This window comes from Somniosus microcephalus, unplaced genomic scaffold (genome assembly GCF_052327205.1).
Source record: "Somniosus microcephalus isolate GS21.2 unplaced genomic scaffold, FLI_Smic_1.0 scaffold108, whole genome shotgun sequence".
Lineage (NCBI taxonomy): Eukaryota > Metazoa > Chordata > Chondrichthyes > Squaliformes > Somniosidae > Somniosus > Somniosus microcephalus.
This window is the reverse complement of record NW_028225295.1, coordinates 684187-708534: the sequence shown is the minus strand read 5'-3', so window position 1 is coordinate 708534 and position 24348 is coordinate 684187. Positions and strand designations below refer to the sequence as shown.

Sequence of the window (24348 nt, the reverse complement as noted above, 5' to 3'; positions counted from 1 at the left end):
AAGCATCCCAATAATAGTGGAATATCAAGGGGCAACAGGGAGGGAGGAACTTAAAACGTTCACTATCACTAGAGAAAAAGTACGAGACAAACTAATGGGACTAGAGGTAGACAACTCCCCTGAACCTGATGGCCTGCATCCTGGGGTCTTAAAAGAAGTGGCTGCAGAGATAGTGGATACATTGGTTGTAATCTTCCAAAATTCCCTAGACTCTGGAAAGGTTCCAGCAAATAGGAAAACTGCAACTGTAATGCCCATATTCAAGAAAGGAGGGAGACAGATAGCAGGAAACTATAGGCCAGTTAGCCTAACATCTGTCATTGGGAAGATGCTGGAATCCATTATTCAGGAAGTAGTAGCAGGACATTTAGAAAATCATAATACAATCAAACAGTCAACATGGTTTTATGAAAGGGAAATCGTGTTTGACAAATTTATTAGAGTTCTTTGAGGATGTAACGAGCAGGGTGGATAAAGGGGAACCAGTAGATGTAGTGTAGTCCATTCTATTTCCCTCACTTCTGCTCTCACCCCTTCCCCTCCCTCCCAGAACCACGATAGGGTTCCCCTTGTGCTCACCTTTCACCCCACCAGCCTCCACATTCAACGGATCATCCTCCGCCACCTCCAGCGTGATCCGACCACCAAACGCATCTTCCCCTCCCTCCCCTTTCAGCATTCCGAAGGGACCGCTCCCTCCGCGACACCCTGGTCCACTCCTCTATCACCCCCAACACCCCTTCCCCTTCGCCCCCCCCAACACCCCTTCCCTTTCGCCCCCCCCAACACCCCTTCCCCTTCGCCCGGCACCTTCACGTGCAAGTGCAGGAGATGCAACACCTGCCCTTTTACCTCCCCCCTTCCCACTGTCCAGGGCCCCAAACACTCCTTCCAGGTGAAACAGCGATTTACTTGTACTTCTTGCAATTTAGTAAACTGTGTTCGCTGCTCACGATGCGGTCTCCTCTCAGAGTCATAACGGCACAGAAGGAGGCCATTTGGCCCATCGAGTCCGTGCCGGCTCTCTGTATACAATCCAGTCAGTCCCATTCCCCCGCTCTATCCCCGTAGCCCTGCAAGTTTATTTCCCTCAAGTGCCTATCCAGTCTCCCCTTGAAAACATTGAGTGTCTCCGCTTCCACCACTTCCGTCGGCAGTGAGTTCCAGGTCCTCGCCACTCGCTGCGTAAAAAAGTTTTTCTTCACATCCCCCCTGTATCTCTTGCCCAAAACCTTAACTCTGTGTCCCCTAGTCCTTGTACCGTCAACTAGTGGGAACAGCCTTTCCCCGTCTAGCCTATCCAAACCCGTCATAATCTTGTACACCTCTGTCAAATCACCCCTCAACCTCCTTTGCTCTAATGAAAACAAATCCAGCTTCTCCAACCTGTCCTTGTAGCTAAGATCCCCCATCCCCGGAACCATTCTGGTAAATCTCCTCTGCACCCTCTCAAGGGCCTTCACATCCTTCCTAAAGTGTGGTGACCAGAACTGGACGCAATACTCCAGTTGTGGCCTAACCAGCGCTTTATAAAGGTTCAGCATAACTTCTCTACTTTTGTACTCAATACCCCTATTTATGAAGCCCAAGATCCCATATGCTTTGCTAACCACTCTCTCAATATGTCCCGCCACCTTCAGGGACCTATGCACATTAACTCCCAGGTCCCTCTGTCCCTGCACACTCTTTAAAACTGTCCCATTAAGTGTATATTGCCTCTCCCTGTCCCTTCTGCCAAAATGCATCACCTCGCACTTCTCTGTATAAATTCCATCTGCCACTTGTCTGCCCATTCTGCTCGCCTTTCTATGTCCTGTTGCAGCCGATTGGTATCATCCTCACTGTTTGCCACCCCCAAGTTTGGTGTCATCGGCAAATTTAGAAATTCTACTCTGTATTCCAATATCCAGGTCATTTATATATATCAAAAAAAGCAGTGGCCCCAGCACTGACCCTTGGGGAACACCACTGTCTACCATCCTCCAGTCTGAAAAACAGCCATTTACCACAACTCGCTGTTTTCTGTCCTTAAGCCAATTCCTTATCCAAGCTGCCACTGACCCACCTATTCCATGAGCCTCAATTTCGTTAACCAGCCTTCTATGTGGTACTTTGTCAAATGCCTTCCGAAAATCCATGTGGACAACATCCATTGCATTCCCTTCATCAATCCTCCCTGTTACTTCATCAAAAAATTCAATTAGTCAAACACGATCTGCCTTTTACAAATCCGTGTTTAATTAGCTTAAACCTCTCCAAGTGCCCGTTAATTTTTCCTTGATTATTGTTTCTAAAAGTTTACCCACCACTGATGTTAAACTGTCCGGCCTGTAGTTACTAGGATTGTCCTTACACCCTTTCTTGTACAATGGCATCACATTTGCCACTTTCCAATCCTCAGGCACCTCCCCTGCATCGTGGGAAGATTGGAAAATTATGGCAAGCCCTTCCGCTATCTCCTCCCCCAATTCCCTTAGCAACCTGGGATGCAAGCCACCTGGACCAGGTGACTTACCCACTCTGAGCATACCCAGCCTTTCTAGTACACCCTGTGTATCAATTTTCACTCCTTCCATTGCTTCTACCTTTTCCACTTCTACCGATATTTTGTCAGCATCCACCTCCTTAGTAAACACCGATACAAAGTACTCATTGAGTATTCGAGCCTTGCCCTGCACCTCTAAGCATATATCACCTTCTTTGTCCCTAATAGGCCTCACACCGCCTCTTACTACCCGCTTACATGCCGGTAGAAGATTTTTGGGTTCCCTTTTATGTTAACCGCCATTCTACTCTCATTCGCTCTTTGCCAATCTTATTTTCATCGTCACTTCCCCTCTCAACTTATTGTATTTGGTCTGGTTCTCCCTTGAAGAATTCACCTGACATTCATCATAAGAACATAAGAAATAGGACCAGGAGTGGGCCATATGGCCCCTCGAGCCTGCTCCGCCATTCAATAAGATCATGGCTGATCATCGACCTCAACTCCACTTTCCCGCCCGATCTCCATATCCCTTGAATCCCCTAGAGTCCAACAATCTATCGATCTCAGCCTTGAATACACTCAAAGACTCAGCATTCACAGCCCTCTGGGGCAGAGAATTCCAAAGATTCACAACCATCTGAGGGAAGAAATTCCTCCTCATCTCAGTCTTAAATGGCCGACCCCTTATCCTGAGACTATGGCCCCTAGTTCTAGACACTCCAGCCAGGGGAAACAACCTCTCAGCATCTACCCCGTCAATCCCCTTCAGAATCTTGTATGTTTCAATGAGATCACCTCTCATTCTTCTGAACTCCAGAGAGTATCGGCCCATTCTGCACAATCTCTCATCATAGGACAGCCCTCTCATCCCAGGAATCAATCTAGTGAACCTTCGTTGCACCGCCTCCAAGGCAAGTATATCCTTCCTTAGATAAGGAGACCAAAACTGTGCCCAGTACTCCAGGTGTGGTCTCACCAAGGCCCTGTACAATTGGAGCAAGACTTCCTCACTCTTATACTCCAACCCCCTTGCAATAAAGGCCAACATGCCATTTACCTTCCTTATTACTTGCTGTACCTGCATGCTAGCTTTCTGTGTTTCTTGCACGAGGACACCCAAATCTCTCGGAACACCAACATTTGAAAGTTTCTCACCATTTAAAAAAGATTCTGTTTTTCTATTCTTCCTACCAAAGTGAATAACCTCTCATTTCCCCACATTATACTCCATCTGCCACTTTACTGCCCACTCACTCAGTCTATCTATATCCCTTTACAGACTCTCTGTGTTCTCCTCACAGCTTACTGTCCCACCTAGCTTTGTACCATCAGCAAACTTGGATACATGACACTCGGTCCCTTCATCTGGGTCATTAATATGGATTGTAAATCGCTGAGGCCCCAACACTGATCCACGCGGCACCCCACTAGTTACAGCCTGCCAAATTGAAAAAGGTCCGCTTATCCCTACGCACTGTTTTCTGTCCATTAACCAATCCTCTATCCATACTACTATATTACCCCAACCCCATGAGCCCTAATCTTGCTATGATTGTGGAGCTGTATCCCAGCGCATACCTGCCCTTCACAATAGAGGTGGTGAAACTGGAATGGCAGAAAAAAATAAAATAAAAAGTGGAGGGGGGAGTTCTCCCCCGTGTCCTGGGGCCAATAGTTATCCCTCAAACAACATCAGCAATACAGATTATCTGGTGATTATCACATTGCTATTAGTGGAAGCTTGCTGTGCTCAGATTAGCTGCCGCGGTTCCTGCATTAAAACCTCGTCCATGTAAAAGTCGGATAGCCAGGTGGTGAAGGGTAGAATACCAGAGCCTCGTCTTGTAGACTTTCTCCAGTACTCCCACTGTACAGGATGTCCAGATACAATCCCGTATCCACTGTCTCCACAAGAGGCAGTGTTTCAGTACTCCCACTGTACAGGATGTCCAAATACAATCCCGTATCCACTGTCTCCACAAGGGGCAGTGTTTCAGTACTCCCACTGTACAGGATGTCCAAATACAATCCCGTATCCACTGTCTCCACAAGAGGCAGTGTTTCAGTACTCCCACTGTACAGGATGTCCAGATACAATCCCGTATCCACTGTCTCCACAAGAGGCAGTGTTTCAGTACTCCCACTGTACAGGATGTCCAGATACAATCCCGTATCCACTGTCTCCACAAGAGGCAGTGTTTCAGTACTCCCACTGTACAGGATGTCCAAATACAATCCCGTATCCACTGACTCCACAAGAGGCAGTGTTTCAGTACTCCCACTGTACAGGATGTCCAAATACAATCCCGTATCCACTGTCTCCACAAGAGGTAGTGTTTCAGTACTCCCACTGTACAGGATGTCCAAATACAATCCCGTATCCACTGTCTCCACAAGAGGCAGTGTTTCAGTACTCCCACCGTACAGGATGTCCAAATACAATCCCGTATCCACTGTCTCCACAAGAGGCAGTGTTTCAGTACTCCCACTGTACAGGATGTCCAGATACAATCCCGTATCCACTGTCTCCACAAGAGGCAGTGTTTCAGTACTCCCACTGTACAGGATGTCCAAATACAATCCCGTATCCACTGTCTCCACAAGAGGCAGTGTTTCAGTACTCCCACTGTACAGGATGTCCAAATACAATCCCGTATCCACTGTCTCCAGAAGAGGCAGTGTTTCAGTACTCCCACTGTACAGGATGTCCAAATACAATCCCATATCCACTGTCTCCACAAGAGGCAGTGTTTCATAGAAACATAGAAGATAGGAGCAGGAGTAGGCCATTCGGCCCCTCGATCCTGCTCCGCCATTCAATGAGATCATGGCTGATCATCCAAACTCAGTACCCTGTCCCTGCCTTCTCCCCATATCCCTTGATCGCTTTAGCCTTAAGAAATATATCTAACTCCTTCTTGAATATATTTAATGAACTGGCCTCCACTGCCTTCTGCGGTAGAGAATTCCACAGGTTCACCACTCTTTCGGTGAAGAAATTCCTCCTCATCTATGTCCTAAATGGCTTACCCCTTATCCTTAGACTGTGACCCCTGGTTCTGGACTCCCCCACCATTGGGAACATCCTTCTTGCATCTAGTCTGTCTAGTCCTGTTAGAATTTTATAAGTTTCAATGAGATCCCCTCTCATTCTTCTAAACTCCAGTGAGTATAAGCCCAATTGACCCAATCTCTCCTCATACGTCATTCCTGCCATCCCAGGTATCAGTCTGGTGAATCTTCGCTGCACTCCCTCCACGGCAAGAACATCCTTCCTCAGATAAGGTGCAGCAGCCAGAGCACTTTGAACAACCCTTTTTATTTTCTTAGCATCCCAAGCTAAAGGACAACATTTCCCATTCTCGCCCAGAAGAAAGATGATGAAACCAGCTGCAGTGGAATAGCCATCAGGACGATCAGCCTGTGAAGCATCGCTAAAGATAACTCGCTTCATGGTCACTGGGTCGCCTAAGGATGGGAACTTAAGTGCGGATTTATCCAGATTTAATTTTGGTAATGTTTAATTTGCCGTTAAAACATTCTCTACTGTGGGGTGTTCCATTGAAGTACTTAACTCAACACATCAAAACTGGCCTCTGGTCTAGTCCGAGTGCACAACCAGTTCAACTGACCAATCAAGCTTCGCAATAGCTCTGTCTTCTTTAGATATAACATCACCTTTCTGTGATGACCCAATACCATTAACCGGGATTGGAGTAACACTCTCTAAATAGGACAGTTGATTTAAAGTTAGAGCAGACCCACTTTGCTTAACAGCTAAACCAATATATTTAATATAGTGCAGGGGAGAGGGTCACACTCCCCCGCACTACAGAGCAGTGTGAACTTGCTGGTGTCTCAGCAGGTTACTGGTCCTTTAAAAGCCCTTCGCACACTCCGAGCATTTAAACGGTCTCTCATCGGTGTGAACTCGATGGTGTGTCAGCAGGTTGCACGACCGACTGAATCCCTTCCCACACAGAGAGCAGGCGAACGGCCGCTCTCCAGTGTGAACTCGCTGGTGTGCACGCAGGTTGCATGACTGAGAGAATCCCTTCCCACACACGGAGCAGGTGAACGGCCTCTCCCCAGTGTGAACTCGCTGGTGTATCATTAGAGCGGATAACTGAGTGAATCCCTTCCCACACACAGGGCAGGTGAACGGGCTCTCCCCAGTGTGTAGGCACTGGTGTCTCTTCAGGTAATTGGAGATTTTGAAGCTCTTCCCACACTCTGAATATTTAAACGGTCTCTCATCCATGTGAATTTGCTGATGTGCCAGCAGGGGGGGCGAGAGAGCGAATCCCTTCCCACACACAGAGCAGGTGAACGGCCTCTCCCCAGTGTGAACTCGCTGGTGTTTCAGCAGGTTGGAGGATCGAGCGAATCCCTTTCCACACACAGAGCAGGTGAATGGCCTCTCTCCAGTGTGGAGGCGCTGGTGTCGCTTTAGCCCCGGGAAGCTTTTAAAGCTCTTCCCACAGTCAGAACATTTAAACGGTCTCTCATCAGTGTGAACAAGCTGGTGTGTCAGTAGGGTGGATGACAGACCGAATCCCTTCCCACACACAAAGCAGGTGAACGGCCTCTCCCCAGTGTGAGCTCGCTGGTGTGTGGTCAGATCCCCGGAGCTTTTAAAGCCTTTCCCACAGTCGGAACAAGTAAACCGCCTCTCATCAGTGTGAGCTCGCTGGTGTCCCTTCAGATCACCAGAACATTTAAAGCTCTTCCCACAGTCAGGACATTTAAATGGTCTCGCATCAGAGTGAACAAGCTGGTGTGTCCGCAGGTGAACTGGATAAACAAATCCCTTTCCACACACGGAACACGTGTGCGGTTTCTCCGCGCTGCGATTGCTGCTCTCTCCTTCCATGTACAAAGGCTGATGATATTCAGGTCCTGATGAATCGAGCGACACTGCCTGATCTTGAGGTGATGTTTGGTCTGAGCTTCCTATCTGTAAATGCTCCACTTCTAAAACCCTGTAAAAGGAGTGTAGAAAGGGGTAAGAGGGAGAATGTTGCCTCATGTCGCCCTTTCCCAGCCCAGGGGCAGTGAAGCTGATTTTCAGGCCCCAGCTGCTGCACAGGTTGGTTGAAAGGATCAACAGTAATGGCGGCTGCAATCCCCACACGCCCCCGTGCTCCAGAATGTATATTTTGAGGGGGTGACTAGGTGTGTGGATGAGGGTAGTGCAGTTGATGTAGTCTACATGGACTTCAGTAAGGCTTTTGACAAAGTCCAGCATGGGAGACTGGTCAAGAAGGTAAGAGCCCATGGGATTCAGGGCAACTTGGCACATTGGATCCAAAATTGGCTTAGTGGCAGGAGGCAGAGGGTGATGTTCGAAGGTTGTTTTTGTGACTGGAAACCTGTGTCCAGTGGTGTACCGCAAGGATCGGTGCTGGGTCCCTTGCTGTATGTAGTGCACATTAATGATTTAGATATGAATGTAGGAGGTATGATCAGTAAGTTCACAGATGACACAAAAATTGGTGGAGTGGTAAATAGCGAGGAGGGAAGCTTCAGGCTACAGGACGATATAGACGGGTTGGTCAGATGGGCAGAACAGTGGCAAATGGAATTTAACCCTGAAAAGTGTGAGGTGATGCATTTTTGGAGGACTAACAAGACAAGGGAATACACAATGAATGGTAGGATCCGAGGAACGACAGAGGATCAGAGGGACCTTGGTGTGCATGTACATAGATCCCTGAAGGCAGCAGGATAGGTAGATAAGGTGGTTAAAAAGGCATATGGGATACTTGCCTTCATTAGCTGAAGCATAGAATATAAGAGCAGGGAGGTTATGATGGAGCTGTACAAAACGCTAGTTAGGCGACAGCTGGAATACTGTGTGCAGTTCTGGTTGCCACACTATAGGAGGGATGTGATTGCATTGGAGAGGGTGCAGAGGAGATTCACCAGGAAGTTTTTTTTTTAGTTCCATTGTGTATGCATGCGTATTATTTGTGTCCGCATGCGTGCGTTCACTTGAGCGTTCGTTTGTTCGATCGTTCGTACATTAAGGAAGGCTTTAACACTAAATAACACCACAATATACAAAGTCCCATAACCATATCAGAAACAATTAACACTTCCAGTAAACTACTTTTAACCAGAAACCCGAAACTTCTTCAACAAAACAAGTAAATACCAGTTCTACACCAGTCCTATTGCATTCTAATAACTCCTCATTTTCACTTGATGTTATCTAACCATATAATGTCATGATCCCAGGAAGTTACCTGGGCTGGAGCGCTTCAGCTATGAAGAGAGACTGGACAGGCTGGGATTATTTTCCTTGGAGCAGAGAAGGCTGAGGAGGGACCTGATTGAGGTGTACAAAATTATGAGGGGCATAGATAGGGTAGATAGAAAGGAACTTTTCCCCTTAGTAGAGGGGTCAATAACCAGGGGGCATAGTTTCAAGGTAAGGGGCAGGAGGTTTAGAGGGATTTGAGGAAAAACATTTTCACCCAGAGGGTGGTTGGAATCTGGAACTCACTGCCTGAAAGGGTGGTAGAGGCAGGAACCCTCACAACATTCAAGAAGCATTTAGATGAGCACTTGAAGCGCCATAGCATACAAGGCTACGGAGCAAGTGCTGGAAAATGGGATTAGAATAGACAGGGCTTGATGGCCGGCGCAGACACAATGGGCCGAAGGGCCTCGTCTTGACAGGCAGGCAGTGACTAGTGGGGTACCACAGGGATCGGTCCTAGGACCCCAGCTATTCACAATATATATTAGTGATCTAGACGAGGGATCTAGATGTAATATCTCCAAGTTTGCAGACGACACAAAGTTGGGTGGGCGTGTGTGCTGTGAGGAGGATGCCAAGAAACTCCAATATGATTTCGACAGGTTGGGTGATTGGGCAGAATCATGGCAGATGCAGTATAATGTGGATAAATGTGAGGTTATCCAATTTGGTGGCAAAAACAGGAAGGCAGGTTATTATCTGAACGGCAATAGATTGGGAGAAGGGGAAGTGGAATGAGACCTGGGTGTCTTTGTGCACCAGTCACTGAAGGTAAGCATGCAGGTGCAGCAGGCAGCTAAGAAGGCAAATGGTATGTTGGCCTTCGTAGCGAGAGGGTTTGAGTACAGGAGCAAGGATGTCTTGCTGCAGTTGTACAGGGCCTTGGTGAGACCACATCTTGAGTATTGTATGCAGTTTTGGTCACCTTATCTGAGGAAGGATGTTCTTGCCATGGAGGGAGTGCAGTGAAGATTCACCAAACTGATACCTGGCATGGCAGGAATGATGTATGAGGAGAGATTGGGTTGATTGGGCTTATACTCGCTGGAGTTTAGAAGAATGAGAGGGGATCTCATTGAAACTTATAAAATTCTAACAGGACTAGACAGACTAGATGCAGGAAGGATGTTCCTGATGGCAGGGGAGTCCAGAACCAGGGGTCACAGTCTAGGGATAAGGGGTAAGCCATTTAGGACAGAAATGAGGAGGAATTTCTTCACCCAGAGAGTGGTGAACCTGTGGAATTCTCTACCACAGAAGGCAGTAGAGGCCAATTCATTAAATATATTCAAGAAGGAGTTGGATATATTTCTTAAGGCTAAAGGGATCAAGGGATATGGGGAGAAGGCAGGGACAGGGTACCGAGTTTGGATGATCAGCCATGATCGCATTGAATGGAGGAGCAGGCTCGAGGGGCTGAATGGCCTACTCCTGCTCCTATCTTCTATGTTTCTATGTGTTCAATCTTTCATTGTAGCTGAAATTCCCTAGTCCTGGCAACATCCTCGTAAATCTCCCGTCTCGAGCAGTCACATCTTTCCTGCAATGGGGACGACCAGAACTGCACGCGGTGACCTAACTGGTGTTTTTGTACAGATCAAGCAGAACCTCCCTGCTCTTACATGATAGAGAGAGAGAGGCACTGCCCCTTTAAATACCTGGAGACACATAGAAGATAGGAGCAGGAGTAAGCCATTCGACCCCTCGAGCCTGCTCCGCCATTCAACGAGATCATGGCTGATCATCCAAATTCAGTACCCTGTCCCTGCATTCACGCCATATCCCTTGATCCCTTTAGCCTTAAGAAATATATCTAACTCCTTCTTGAATATATTTAATGAGTTGGCCTCTACTGCCTTCTGTGGCAGAGAATTCCACAGGTTCACCACTCTCTGGGTGAAGAAATTCCTCCTCATCTCTGTCCTAAATGGCTTACCCCTTATCCTTAGACTGTGACCCCTGGTTCTGGACTCCCTGGCCATCGGGAACATCCTTCCTGCATCTAGTCTGTGTAGTCCTGTTAGAGTTTTATAAGTTTCAATGAGATCCCCTCTCATTCTTCTAAAGTCCAGCAAGTACAAGCCCATTCGACCCAATCTCCCCTCATACGTCATTCCTGCCATGCCAGGTATCAGCCTGGTGAATCTTCGCAGCACTCCTTCCATGGCAAGAACATCCTTCCTCAGATAAGGCGACCAAAACTGCACACAATACTCAAGATGTGGTCTCACCAAGGCCCTGTACAACTGCAGGAAGACACCCTTGTTCCTGTACTCAAACCCACTCGCTACGAAGGCCAACATACCATTTGCCTTCTGAACCGCCTGCTGCACCTGCATGCTTACCTTCAGCGACTGGTGCACTGGGACACCCAGGTCTCGTTGCACTTCCCCTTCTCCCAATCTATTGCCATTCAGATAATAATCTGCCTTCCTGTTTTTGACACCAAAGTGGATAACCTCACATTTATCCACATTATATTGCATTTGCCATGCTTCTGCCCAATCACCCAACCTGTCCAAATCATACTGGAGTTTCTCGGCATCCTCCTCACAGCACACACGCCCACCCAGCTTTGTGTCGTCTGCAAACTTGGAGAGATTACATCTAGTTCCCTCGTCCAGATCATTAAAATATATTGTGAATAGCTGGGGTCCAAGGACCGATCCCTGCGGTACCCCACTAGTTACTGCCTGCCACTCGGAAAAAGAGCCATTTATTCCAACTCTTTGCTTTCTGTCTGCCAACCAGTTCTCTATCCAAGTCAATACATTGCCCCCAATCCCATGTGCCTTAACTTTACACGCTGTCGAACGCCTTTTGGAAATCCATATGCACCACGTTAACCGCATTGCCCTCATCAACCCTCTCTGTTACCTCATCAGAGCGGGTCCGGCGGACCTGCGGCCAGAGCCCCGGCACCAGGAAACCCAGGTTGCAGCGCCTCCCCCATCCGAGCCGCAGCCTCCCGGTTTCTTCAGCCGGTTCCACCGAGTCCGACTCGGGACAAAGGACAGGAGCCAGGCTCCCAGAATGGCCCGCGGCCCCGGGGAGCATGCGCACTCTCAGCGGGGAAATCAGCGCGTTGGATAGAGCGGTTGCTGGGGTGCGGGGAATTGTGGGTGCTGCAGCCACCATTAGTCAGTGGCTGTCGGGAAGAGTTTTATTGCAGGTGATGGAAGTCGGTCCCGGGCCGCCTATGTAGGTCTTTTTGTTGCAACAGTTTGAGCTGGAGTGGAGATGGAGGAGAAGCTGCTGGGTTTTTGATGGAATCTGGAACAGTACCCATGGATTGGAGGGTAGCTAATGTTACCCCACTATTCAAAAAAGGTGGCAGAGAGAAAACGGGGAATTACAGACCGGTAAGCCTGACATCGGTAGTGGGGAAAATGCTAGAGTCCATTATAAAAGAGCAGAGCATTGGAAAACAGTGACAGGATCGGACAAAGTCAACATGGATTTACAAAAGGTAAATTGTGCTTGACTAATCCACTGGAACTTTTTGAGGATGTAACTGGTAAAATAGATAAGGGCGAACCAGTGGATGTGGTGTATTTGGACTTTCAGAAGGCTTTTGATAAGGTCCCACATAAGAGATTAGCGTGTAAAGTTAAGGCACTTGGGATTGGGGCAAGGTATTGACTTGGATAGAGAACTGGTTGGCAGATAGAAAACAAAGAGTTGGAATAAACGGGTCTTTTTCCGAGTGGCAGGCAGTGACTAGTGGGGTACCGCAGGGATTGGTCCTTGGACCCCAGCTATTCACAATATATATACCAGACAAGGGAACTAGATGTAATATCTCCAAATTTGCAGATGACACAAAGCTGGGTGGGCGTGAGTGCTGTGAGGAGCATGCCGAGAAACTACAGGATGATTTGGACAGGTTGGGTGATTGGGCAGAAGCATGGCAGATGCAATATAATGTGGATAAATGTGAGGTTATCCACTTTGGTGTCAAAAACAGGAAGGCAGATTATCATCTGAACGGCAATAGATTGGGAGAAGGGGAAGTGCAATGAGACCTGGGTGTCCTTGTGCACCAGTCGCTGAAGGTAAGCATGCAGGTGCAGCAGGCGGTTAAGAAAGCAAATGGTATGTTGGCCTTCATAGCGAGAGGGTTTGAGTACAGGAACAAGGATGTCTTGCTGCAGTTGTGCAGGGCCTTGGTGAGACCACATCTTAAGTATTGTGTGCAGTTTTGGTTGCCTTATCTGAGGAAGGATATTCTTGCCATGGAGGGAGTCCAGCCAAGATTCACCAGACTGATACCTGGGATGGCAGGAATGATGTATGAGGAGAGATTGGGTCGATTGGGCTTGTACTCGCTGGAGTTTAGAAGAATGAGAGGGGATCTCATTGAAACTTATAAAATTCTTGCAGGACTGGACAGACTGGATGCAGGAAGGATGTTCCCGATGGTCGGGGAGTCCAGAACCAGGGGTCACAGTCTAAGGATAAGGGGTAGGCCTTTTAGGACAATAATGAGGAGGAATTTCTTCACCCAGAGACTGGTGAACCTGTGGAATTCTCTACCACAGAAGGCAGTAGAAGCCAATTCATTAAATATATCATAAAAGACTGAGAGTTAAGAGAGTAACTAAAGGCTTTTATTAACAAAAGAATGAAGGTCTGCCTCGAGTGGTCGACCGGTCCAGAAATACAAAGGGCTGGGGAGCAGTTACCTTTATACTAGGACTTGTGGGAGGAGTCAGCCGAGGCATGTCCAGGCATGTACACACTGGAATACAAACAGTGGTTTACCACATTCACCCCTTGTTTAAAATTGAGTCCGGCGGGGTGAAGTGTATTAAAAGTTAGTGTATTGGAGTCTCTCCGGAGGTCTTGTCTGCCGCTGTGATCGGCGTGGCGACGGCAGGGGTAGTGGAGCTTCCGGCGTCGAGTCCTGCGTGGGCTGTGGCACAGGCGTGTCGTCCTCGTAGATGTCGAGCGGGTCGCGGGGCCCAGGCCTGCCGTCTGCTGGGGCTGGATATCGGGTCGTGGGGGGGGGTGGTAGTGAGTAGTGGGTTACTGCGGCCCCCGAGGGTGCAAGGTCTCTTATGGAGACTGTGTCCTCCCGCCCGTCCGGGTATGCAATGTAAGCATACTGGGGGTTGGCGTGGAGGAGGTCGACCCTCTCGACCAGGGGGTCCATTTTATGGGTCCTCACGTGCCTTCTCAGTAGGACCGGCCCTGGGGACGTCAGCCATGGTGGTAGCGATGTCCCCGATGTGGACTTCCTTGGGAAGACAAACATTTTCTCATGAGGGGTGGCGTTAGTGGCAGTGCAGAGCAGTGACCGAATAGAGTGGAGCGCATCGGGGAGCACATCCTGCCAGCGGGAGGTTGGAAGGCCCCTAGACTTTAAGGCTAGCAGGGCGGCCTTCCAAACTGTTGCATTTTCTCTTTCCACCTGTCCGTTCCCCCGGGGGTTGTAACTGGTGGTCCTGCTTGTGGCAATACCCCTAGTTAGCAGGTACTGACGGAGTTCGTCGCTCATAAACGATGAGCCCCGGTCGCTATGGATATAGCTGGGGAAACCGAACAGGGTGAAGAGGTCGTTCAGACATTTAATGACCGTGGCACTGGTCATGTCCGGGCAGGGGATGGCGAAAGGGAAACGGGACTACTCATCAATAATATTGAGGAAGTACACATTGCGGTCGGAGGAGGGGAGAGGCCCTTTAAAATCAACGCTCAGGCGCTCGAAGGGGCAAGTGGCTTTTATCAAGTGGGCCCTGTCTGGTCTATAAAAGTGCGGTTTGCACTCAGCGCAGACTTGGCAGTTCCTGGTCATGGTCCTGACCTCCTCAATAGAGTAAGGCAGGTTGCGGGCCTTGATGAAGTGGAAGAACCTGGTGACCCCCGGGTGGCAGAGGTCATTGTGGAGGGCCCGCAGTCTATCGATCTGCGCGCTGGTGCAGGTGCCACGCGATAGCGCATCCGGGGGTTCATTGAGCTTCCCGGGCTGGTACAAGATCTCGTAATTGTAGGTGGAAAGTTCGATTCTCCACCTCAAGATCTTGTCATTTTTGATTTTGCCCCTCTGCTTGTTGTTAAACATGAAAGCAACTGAACGCTGGTCAGTGAGCAGGGTAAATCGTTTTCTGGCCAGGTAGTGCCTCCAATGACGCACAGCCTCCACAATCGCCTGGGCCTCCTTCTCAACAGCGGAGTGTCTGGTCTCCGGGCCTTGGAGGGTTCGTGAAAAGAAGGCCACGGGTCTCCCCGCCTGATTGAGGGTAGCGGCCAGGGCAAAGTCGGACGCGTCGCTTTCCACCTGGAAGGGGATGGATTCGTCCACTGCGTGCATCGTGGCTTTGGCAATGTCTTCCTTGATACGGTGGAAGGCTAAGCGGGCCTCTGCCGTCAAGGGAAAAGAGGTGGACTTGATCAGCGGATGGGCCTTGTCCGCATAGTAGGGGACCCACTGGGCATAATAGGAGAAAAACCCTAGACACCTCTTCAGGGCCTTGAGGCAGTGGGGCAGTGGGAGTTCCATAAGGGGACGCATCCGGTCGGGGTCGGGGCCGATGACTCCGTGCTCCACAACACAGCCAAGGATGGCGAGGCGGTTTGTGCGGAATATGCACTTCTCCTTGTTATATGTCAGGTTCAGGAGTTGGGCGGTGCGGAGGAATTTTTCAAGGTTTGCGTCATGGTCCTGCAAGTCACGGCCGCAGCTAGTCACATTGTCCAGATATGGGAAAGTGGCCTGCAACGCATTTTGGTCTACCATCCGGTTCATCTCCCTTTGGAAGACGGAGACCCCGTTGGTGACGCCAAAGGGAACCCTAAGGAAGTGGTAGAGGCGGCCGTTTGCCTCAAAGGCAGTATACTGGCGGTCCTCAGGGAGGATAGGGAGCTGGTGGTACGCTGATTTCAGGTCAATGGTCGAGAAGACGCGGTACTGCGCGATCTGGTTGACCATATCAGCTATGCGGGGGAGTGGGTAGGCGTCCAGCAGGGTGTAGCGATTTATTGTCTGGCTGTAGTCGATGACCAGGCGCTGCTTCTCGCCGGTCTTAACGACCACAACCTGGGCTCGCCAGGGGCTGGTGCTGCCCTCAATAATCCCTTCCTTCAGGAGCCGCTCCACTTCGGTTTTAATGAAAACCCTGTCCCCGGCACTGTATCGCCTGCTCTTTGTGGCGATGGGCTTACAGTCGGGGGTGAGGTTAGCAAACGGGGGGGTGGGGGGGGTGACTCTGAGTGTGGAGAGGTTGCACCTGGTGCGCGGCGGGCAATTTGGGAGCTGCTGGCTGCGGACTGTGAGTGGGGGTAGGGGTCCACCGTACGCCATCGTAACACTTTTAAGGTGGCACTGAAAATCTAACCCCAGCAGGATGGCAGCGCAGAGGTCGGGCAGGACCAGAAGTTTAAAATGATTGTACACGGTCCCGTCTACTACGAGTGTCACTACGCAGTAGCCGCCGATGTCCGCCGACTGGGACTCGGAGGCCATAGAAATCCGCTGGTGCGCAGGCAGGACTGGGAGAGAGCAACGCCGCACCGTGTCGGGGTGGATGAAGCTCTCCGTGCTCCCAGAGTCAAAAAGGCAGATTGTATCGTGGCCATTTACCTTAATGTCCATTGTGGAACTGGCCAGCTGGTGCGGTCTCGCTTGGTCCAGTGTAACGGATGCCAGCGTAGGGGTCGGTGTGTCGCTGCGGGTATCAGATGAGGCGGTGTTGGGGGCCTGCTGCGTTCCGGCTGTCATCCAAGATGGCGGCGTCCATGATCCCCATGTGGCTGGCGGCGTCCAAAATGGCTGCTGTACCGGTGGTTCGCACATGGCCGGGGAGGCCCAAGATGGCGGCCCGCATGGCCCACACGCGGCGCTGCTGGGGTTCGGGGTGGCTTTGGCCCTGCAGACGTTAGCGTAGTGTCCCTTCTTCCCGCAGCCTGAGCAGATCGCGTTTTTCGCCGGGCAGCACGCTCTGGGGTGTTTTGCCTGGCCACAGAAGTAGCATTTCTGGCCTTGGGGCACTGCTGTCTGGCCTTGGGACACTGCTGCGGTAGTTGGGCCGTTGCTGGGGTGTGGCTGGGGTGGCACGGTGCTATGAGGCGGTCCTACCGTGTCCCAGGCTGTCATTCCCCGCGGCGTCCACGGTGCAGAGGAGTAGGCATCCATGCCCCGGTAGGCTGCATCCAATGATAGTGCGAGTTCAGAGGCCTTGTTGAGGTCGAGGTCACTCTGCTCCAACAGTCGCTGTCGGGTGTAATTGGATCTGTGGCCCGCTACAAAAGCGTCCCGGATAAGTTCCTCTGTGTACACGGCGGCCTTTACATCCTTACAACCACAGGCCGGCCAAGCACAGACAGTGCCTGAAGGTATTCCACGGTCGATTCCCCAGGTTGTTGTTTACGACTCCCCAGAAGGTGCCTGGCGTACACTTCGTTCACTGGGCGCGTGTACTGGTCCTTGAGGAGCTTGATAGCGTCCGCGTACGAGGTCGCGTCTTGGATGACCGAGTACACTCGGTGGTTCACTTTGGAGGTCAGGACATCCAGTTTGTCCTCGTCCGATTTGATTGCTGCGGAGGCGGTCAGGAATTTTTCGAAACACTTAAGCCAGTGAGTAAACTTGGTGGATGAGTCCGCCTCCCGATGATCTAAGTCCAGGCATGCTGGTGTGAGGATCTTCTCCATTATAAAAATTTTGTTAATAAAATTGATGCGCTATCAATTACTCATAAAAGACTGAGAGTTAAGAGAGTAACTAAAGGCTTTTATTAACAAAAGAATGAAGGTCTGCCTCGAGTGGTCGACCGGTCCAGAAATACAAAGGGCTGGGGAGCAGTCACCTTTATACTAGGACTTGTGGGAGGAGTCAGCCGAGGCATGTACACAGTGGAATACAAACAGTGGTTTACCACAGTCGGGGAGTCCAGAACCAGGGGTCACAGTCTAAGGATAAGGGGTAGGCCTTTTAGGACAATAATGAGGAGGAATTTCTTCACCCAGAGACTGGTGAACCTGTGGAATTCTCTACCACAGAAGGCAGTAGAAGCCAATTCATTAAATATATTCAAGAAGGAGTTGGATATATTTCTTAAGGCTAAAGGGATCAAGGGATATGGGGAGAAAGCAGGGACCGGGTACTGAACTTGGATGATCAGCCATGATCTCATTGAATGGCAGAGCAGGCTCAAGGGGCCGAATGGCCTACTCCTGCTCCTATCTTCTATGTTTCTATCTCTTATGTGGGACGTTATCGAAAGCCTTTTGAAATTCCAAATACACCACATCCACTGGTTCTCCCTTATCTATTTTACCAGTTACATCCTCAAAAAATTCCAGTAGATTAGTCAAGCACGATTTACCTTTTGTAAATCCATGTTGACTTTGTCCGATCCGGTCACTGTTTTCCAAGTGCTCTGCTATTACGTCTTTTATAATGGACTCTAGCATTTTCCCCACTACCGATGTCAGGCTTACCGGTCTGTAATTCCCCGTTTTCTCTCTACCACCTTTTTTGAATAGTGGGGTAACATTAGCTACACTCCAATCCATGGGTACTGTTCCAGAGTCTATCGAATTTTGGAAGATGACCAGCAATGCATCTACTATTTCTAGGGCCACTTCCTTAAGTACCCTAAGATGTATCTTCTATGTTTCTATGTATTCAATCTTTCCTTGTAGCTGAAATTCTCTAGTCCTGGCAACATCCTCGTAAATCTCCCGTCTCGAGCAGTCACATCTTTCCTGCAATGGGGCGAGCAGAACTGCACGCAGCACTCTAGCCGGTGGCCTAACTGGTGTTTTGTACAGTTCAAGCAGAACCTCCCTGCTCTTACATGATAGAGAGAGAGGCACTGCCCTTTTAAATACCTGGGGGGCACCCATTCCCCTTTAAATGGCCAAGCAATTTTTATTGTTGAAAAGGGGACGCAGTCCCCTTTGACTCAACCCCCACCCTCTCACCCACCACAAATACTCACAAGAGAGAGAGAGGAGGAAGAATGCTGGTCTTTGTCCCTTTAAAAGTGGCTGCCCACCAAAATGTTCACAGCACCAGGGCTCTTTGTTCTGGATAAAAGTCCAAAAGAGAAAAGGTTCACTTATTTTTAAATGTATGCAATTGATGAAAAGCCTTGCAATAAAGGTAATGCAAAGGAATAAACACTCACAAGCTGGGTTTTTTTCCACCCCCTCCTCCCCTTCCCTTTAACAGCTCCTGCAGACAATGAAAGCAGGAAAGCGGCCTGCAGCCCACCGAGGTCCCGCCCCCCTCCCTCCCGCGCCGCCATTGGTTCGAGGACCGTCAGCCAAACCGGTCCTCCCAGCGTTTTCCACGCTTCTGATTGGCGGGGGCCTAACGTCAATCACCCCCTCCTATTACGCGTTGACGCATGCACGCAACGCCGAGGTGTCGATTGGATCGGCGCACGCAGCTCATCGAGGTCCCGCCCCGCTCCCGCGCCGCCATTGCTTGGAGGACCGTCAGCCCGCCCGGTCCTCCCAGCGTTTTCCGCGCTGCTGATTGGCGAACGTCTTGCGTCAATCAAAATCTCCGCTTACGCGCTGACGCATGCACGCAACGCAACGGGGTCGGTTGGATTGGCGCACGCCACCGCAAGGTTAAAAAAAGACACCCCACACAAATGAGGAAAAACAAAAATAATAATAATCGCACTTTAGAGGGAAGGAGGTTGGGGGAATTAATGAGTGTTTTCAATTTGTTTCGCAAAAAAAAATATTTGAAAACCTTATCAACTGTGCGAGACGGGCAGCGCATGCGCTCCAGCCACCCTTTGTCTCCCCCACGTGGGCACGGGGCCCAGACACGCCCACTTGCCTTCCCCTGCACCAATCACAGCGCGGGCAGGCGCAACACGAGGCTGCCAGTGCGCCTGCGCGGGGCCTCCGGGGCCCAGACGGAAGGTCGGGCCCGGGGAAGAGGCGGAATCAGCGGCCGGGTAAAGTCAAGTGTTGGGGGATCGATTTAAATGGAGGTGAGAGGGGAGCGGAGAGCGAGATTATAAAGTAAAATACGAGAAAACCAAACCTGAGAGTCGGGCGGTGTGGCGGAGTGAGCCGGAGCAATGTGATTCTGACTGACGGGAGCGCTGACCAATAGGAAGAGGGCTGAGCTGGGAGGACTGAACTGGGCGGCCTGGTCCTCCAACCAATGGCGGCGCGGCAAGGGGGCGGGGCCTCCTCTCCAGATCAGGTGCGCTGGGGCCGATTGTGACGCGCTGTCCCCAGGTGAGAGCAGCTCAGTCAGCACAGAGCTGGGGCTGGAATCTGGGAGAGGGGCCGCAGGCAGCGGGCCTGGCAAAGGGGCACAAGCTTCACAATACAAGCTGCTTTCAAATGCGCAATTGTTTCCAACAGACAGCCTGGGTCACTCTGCAAAAAAAAACTGTTTAACAATTCATCATAATTCCCCTGCTTTAGGAGAGGCGTAGAGTGCAAAAGCAAGGAAGTTATGATGAAACTGTGTAAAAGACTGGAGTCAGCTGTGGCTCAGTGGATAGCAGAGTCAGAAGGTTGTGGGTTCAAATCCCGCTCCAGGGACTTGAGCATATAAAGCGAGGCTGACACTCCAGTGCGGTGCTGAGGGAGCGCCGCACTGTCGGAGGGGAAGTACTGAGGGAGCGCCGCACTGTCGGAGGGACAGTACTGAGGGATCGCCGCACTGTCGGAGGGGCAGTACTGAGGGAGCGCCGCACTGTCGGAGGGACAGTACTGAGGGAGCGCCGCACTGTCGGAGGGGAAGTACTGAGGGAGCGCCGCGCCATCGGAGGGGCAGTACTGAGGGAACGCCACACTGTCGGAGGGGTGGTACTGAGGGAGCTCCGCACTGTCGGAGGGGCAGTACTGAGGGAGTGCCGCACTGTCGGAGGGGCAGTACTGAGGGAGCTCCGTGCTGTCGGAGGGGCAGTACTGAGAGAGCTCCGCGCTGTCGGAGGGGCAGTACTGAGGGAGCGCCGCACTGTCGGCGGGGCAGTACTGAGGGAGCGCAGCACTGTCGGCGGGGCAGTACTGAGGGAGCTCCACGCTGTTGGAGGGGCAGTACTGCGGAAGCGCCGCATTGTCGGAGGGGCAGTACTGAGGGAGCGCTGCAGTGTCGGAGGTGCCATCCTACGGATGCGACGTTAAACTGAGGCCCCCATCTGCCCCCTCAGGTGGATGTAAAAGATCCCGTGGTGCTATTTTGAAGAAGCTATCCCCTGTGTTTTGAGCCCAATATATATCCCTCAAGCAACATGATGAAAAAACACTATCTGGTCATTATCACATTGCTGTTTGTGGGAGCTTGCTGTGCGCCAATTGGCTGCCGCGTTTCCCACATTACAACAGTGACTACACTTCAAAAGTACTTCATTGGCTGTAAAGCGCTTTGGGACGTCCGGTGGTCGTGAAAGGCAGTTAAGAAGGCAAATGGTATGCTGGCCTTCATTACAAGAGGATTTGAGTACAGGAGTAATGAAGTCTTACTCCAATTATATCTTCTTTCTTCTTAGGCAGTCCATCGGAACCGAGGATGACTTGCTTCCACATTAAAAATTAGTTCTCAGGTGTAAGGGTAAACCGGGAGAGCTTCTTCTCCCCGAGACGGACCCTCTGATATAAAGGGTCGACTGGATCCATGTTTATCTGTAATTTAAACAGAGGTCTGGTCGTGTTCCGAGCTCTTTCCCCTAGAGGAGAGGGTAGAATGGGGGTCTTTAGTGTTAAATGGTTTCACCTGGGTCCATTGCTTCCATCGCATACCCATCGGTTCCTGTAGACAAACACACGTATCACTTGTCATTAATACAGTACATGGCCCCATCCAACGGGCCCCATTCCCTTTCTTCCGATAACTTGAGTCATTACTTGTTGACCTATTCTGGGCAACTCGCCTGGTTTAAGTCCAGCATTCTGCCTTTCTAGATCTTTAATCTGTTGGTTCCTTACTTCTTTATTTAGTGCTTGTACCTCCTGATTTAGTTGTACTAAGTATCGCCTTAATCTATCTTGTACTGGTCCTTGTGCACCAGTCGCTGAAGGTAAGCATGCAGGTGAAGCAGGCGGTTAAGAAGGCAAATGGTATGTTAGCCTTCGTAGCGAGAGGGTTTGAGTACAGGAACAAGGATGTCTTGCTGCAGTTGTACAGGGCCTTGGTGAGACCACACCTTGAGTATTGTGTGCAGGTTTGTTTGCCTTATCTGTGGAAGGATCTTCTTGCCGTGGAGGGAGTGCAGCGAAGATTCACCAGGCTGATACCTGGGATGGCAGGAATGACGTATGAGGAGAGATTGGGTCGATTGGACTTATATTCGCTGGAGTTTAGAAGAATGAGAGGGGATCTCATTGAAACTTATAAAATTCTAAGGGCTAGACAGACGAGATGCAGGAAGGATGTTCCCGATGGTCGGGGAGTCCAGGACCAGGGGTCACAGTCTAAGGATAAGGGGTAGGCCATTTAGGACTGAGATGAGGAAGAATTTATTCACCCAGAGAGTGGTGAACCTGCGGAATTCTCTACCACAGAAGGCAGTAGAGGCCAATTGATTAAATATATTCAAGAAGGAATTGGATATATTTCTTAAGGCTAAAGGGATCAAGGGATATGGAGAGAAGGCAGGGACAGGGTACTGAATTTGGATGATCAGCCATGATCTCATTGAATGGCGGAGCAGGCTCAAGGGGCCGAATGGCCTACTCCTGCTCCTATCTTCTATGTTTCTAACTCTTCGCTTCCTGTCTGCCAACCAGTTCTTTATCCAAGTCAATACCTTGCCCCCAATCCCATGTGCCTTAACTTTACACTTTAATCTCTTATGCGGGACCTTATCGAAAGCCTTCTGAAAGTCCAAATACACCACATCCACTGGTTCTCCCTTATCTATTCTACCAGTTACATCCTCAAAAAATTCCAGTAGATTAGTCAAGCACGATTTACCTTTTGTAAATCCATGTTGACTTTGTCCGATCCTGTCACTGTTTTCCAAGTGCTCTTCTATTACATCTTTTATAATGGACTCTAGCATTTTCCCCACTACCGATGTCAGGCTTACCGGTCTATAATTCCCCGTTTTCTCTCTACCACCTTTTTTGAATAGTGAGGTAACATTAGCTACCCTCCAATCCATGGGAACTGTTCCAGAGTCTATCGAATTTTGGAAGATGACCAGCAATTCTGTCCCTCTCGTGCTACTTGTCTCTCCCAGTCCTCTCTCCACCTTGTTTCTCCTCTCTAATGTTTCATCCTGGTGCCCATCCCCCTGTCAAATTAATTTAACCCCTCCCCCACAGCACTAGTTAACCGTCCCATGAGGACATTGGGCCCAGCTCTGTTGAGGTGCAACCCGTCCACCTTGGACAGGTCCCTCCTGCCCCAGAACTGGTCCCTCCTGCCCCAGGAATCTGAGGTCCTGCAATATTTCTCTTTCAGGTACTTATCCAATTCCCTTTTGAAAGCGGTGATTGAATCTGCCTCCACCACCCTTTCAAGCAGTGCATTCCAGATCCTAACCACTCGCTGCGTAAAAAAGTTTTTCCTCATGTCGCCTTTGGTTCTTTTGTCAATCACCTTAAATCTGTGTCCTCTGGTTCTTGACCCCTCTGCCAATTGGAACAGTTTCTCTCTATCTACTCTGTCCAGACCCCTCTTGATTTTGAATACCTCTATCAAATCTCCTCTCAATCTTCTCTGCTCCAAGGAGAACAACCCCAGCTTCTCCAGTCTATCAATGTAACTGAAGCCCCTCATCCCTGGAATCATTCTCGTAAATCTTTTCTGCACCCTCTCTAAGGCCTTCACATCCTTCCTAAAGTGCGGTGCCCAGAATTGGACACAATACTCCAGTTGAGGCTGAACTAGTGTTTTATAAAGGTTCATCATAATTTCAACACTTTTGTACTCTATACCTCTATTCATGAAGCCCAGGTTCCCATCAGCTTTTTTAACTGCTTTCTCAACCTGCCCTGCCACCTTCAATGATTTGTGCACATATACCCCCAGGTCTCTCTGTTCATGCACCCACTTTAGGATTGTACCCTTTAGTTTATATTTCCTCTCCTCATTCTTTCTACCAAAATGTATCACTTCACATTTTTCTGCATTAAATTTAATCTGCCACGTGTCCGCCCATTCCACCAGCCTGTCTATGTCCACTTGAAGTCTATCACTATCTTCCTCACTGTTCACTATACTTCCAAGTTCTGTGTCATCTGCAAATTTTGAAATTGTGCCTTGTACACCCACATCCAAGTCTTTAATATATATCAAGAAAAGCAGTGGTCCTAGAACCGACCCCTGGGGAACACCACTGTGTACCTTCCTCCAGTCTGAAAAACAACCGTTCACCACTACTCACTGTTTCCTGTCACTTAGCCAATTCCCTATCCATGCAGCCACTGTCCCTTTTACTCCATGGGCTTCAACTTTGCTGGTAAGCCTATTATGTGGCACTTTGTCAAACGCCTTTTGGAAATCCATGCACACCACGTCAACCGCATTGCCCTCATCAACCCTCTCTGTTACCTCATCAAAAAACTCCATCAAGTTGGTTAAACACGATTTGCCTTTAACAAATCCGTGCTGGCTTTCCTTAATTAATCCACACTGTTAATTTTGTCCCTGATTTTTGTTTCTAAA

The 24348-nt window shown here is 49.8% G+C and overlaps 1 protein-coding gene across 1 annotated transcript in view; it reads right to left on the bottom strand.

Moving 5' to 3' along the window:
• Window positions 1–6365: 6365 nt before the first annotated feature.
• The window catches only part of LOC147083062 (uncharacterized), a 91284-nt gene continuing 73301 nt past the window's right edge, over window positions 6366–24348 (bottom strand). Inside the window, exon 2 of the mRNA XM_085980307.1 lies at window positions 6366–7242. Coding sequence (XP_085836433.1) covers window positions 6366–7242 — 877 coding nt within the window. The remainder of the gene's footprint in view (window positions 7243–24348) is intronic.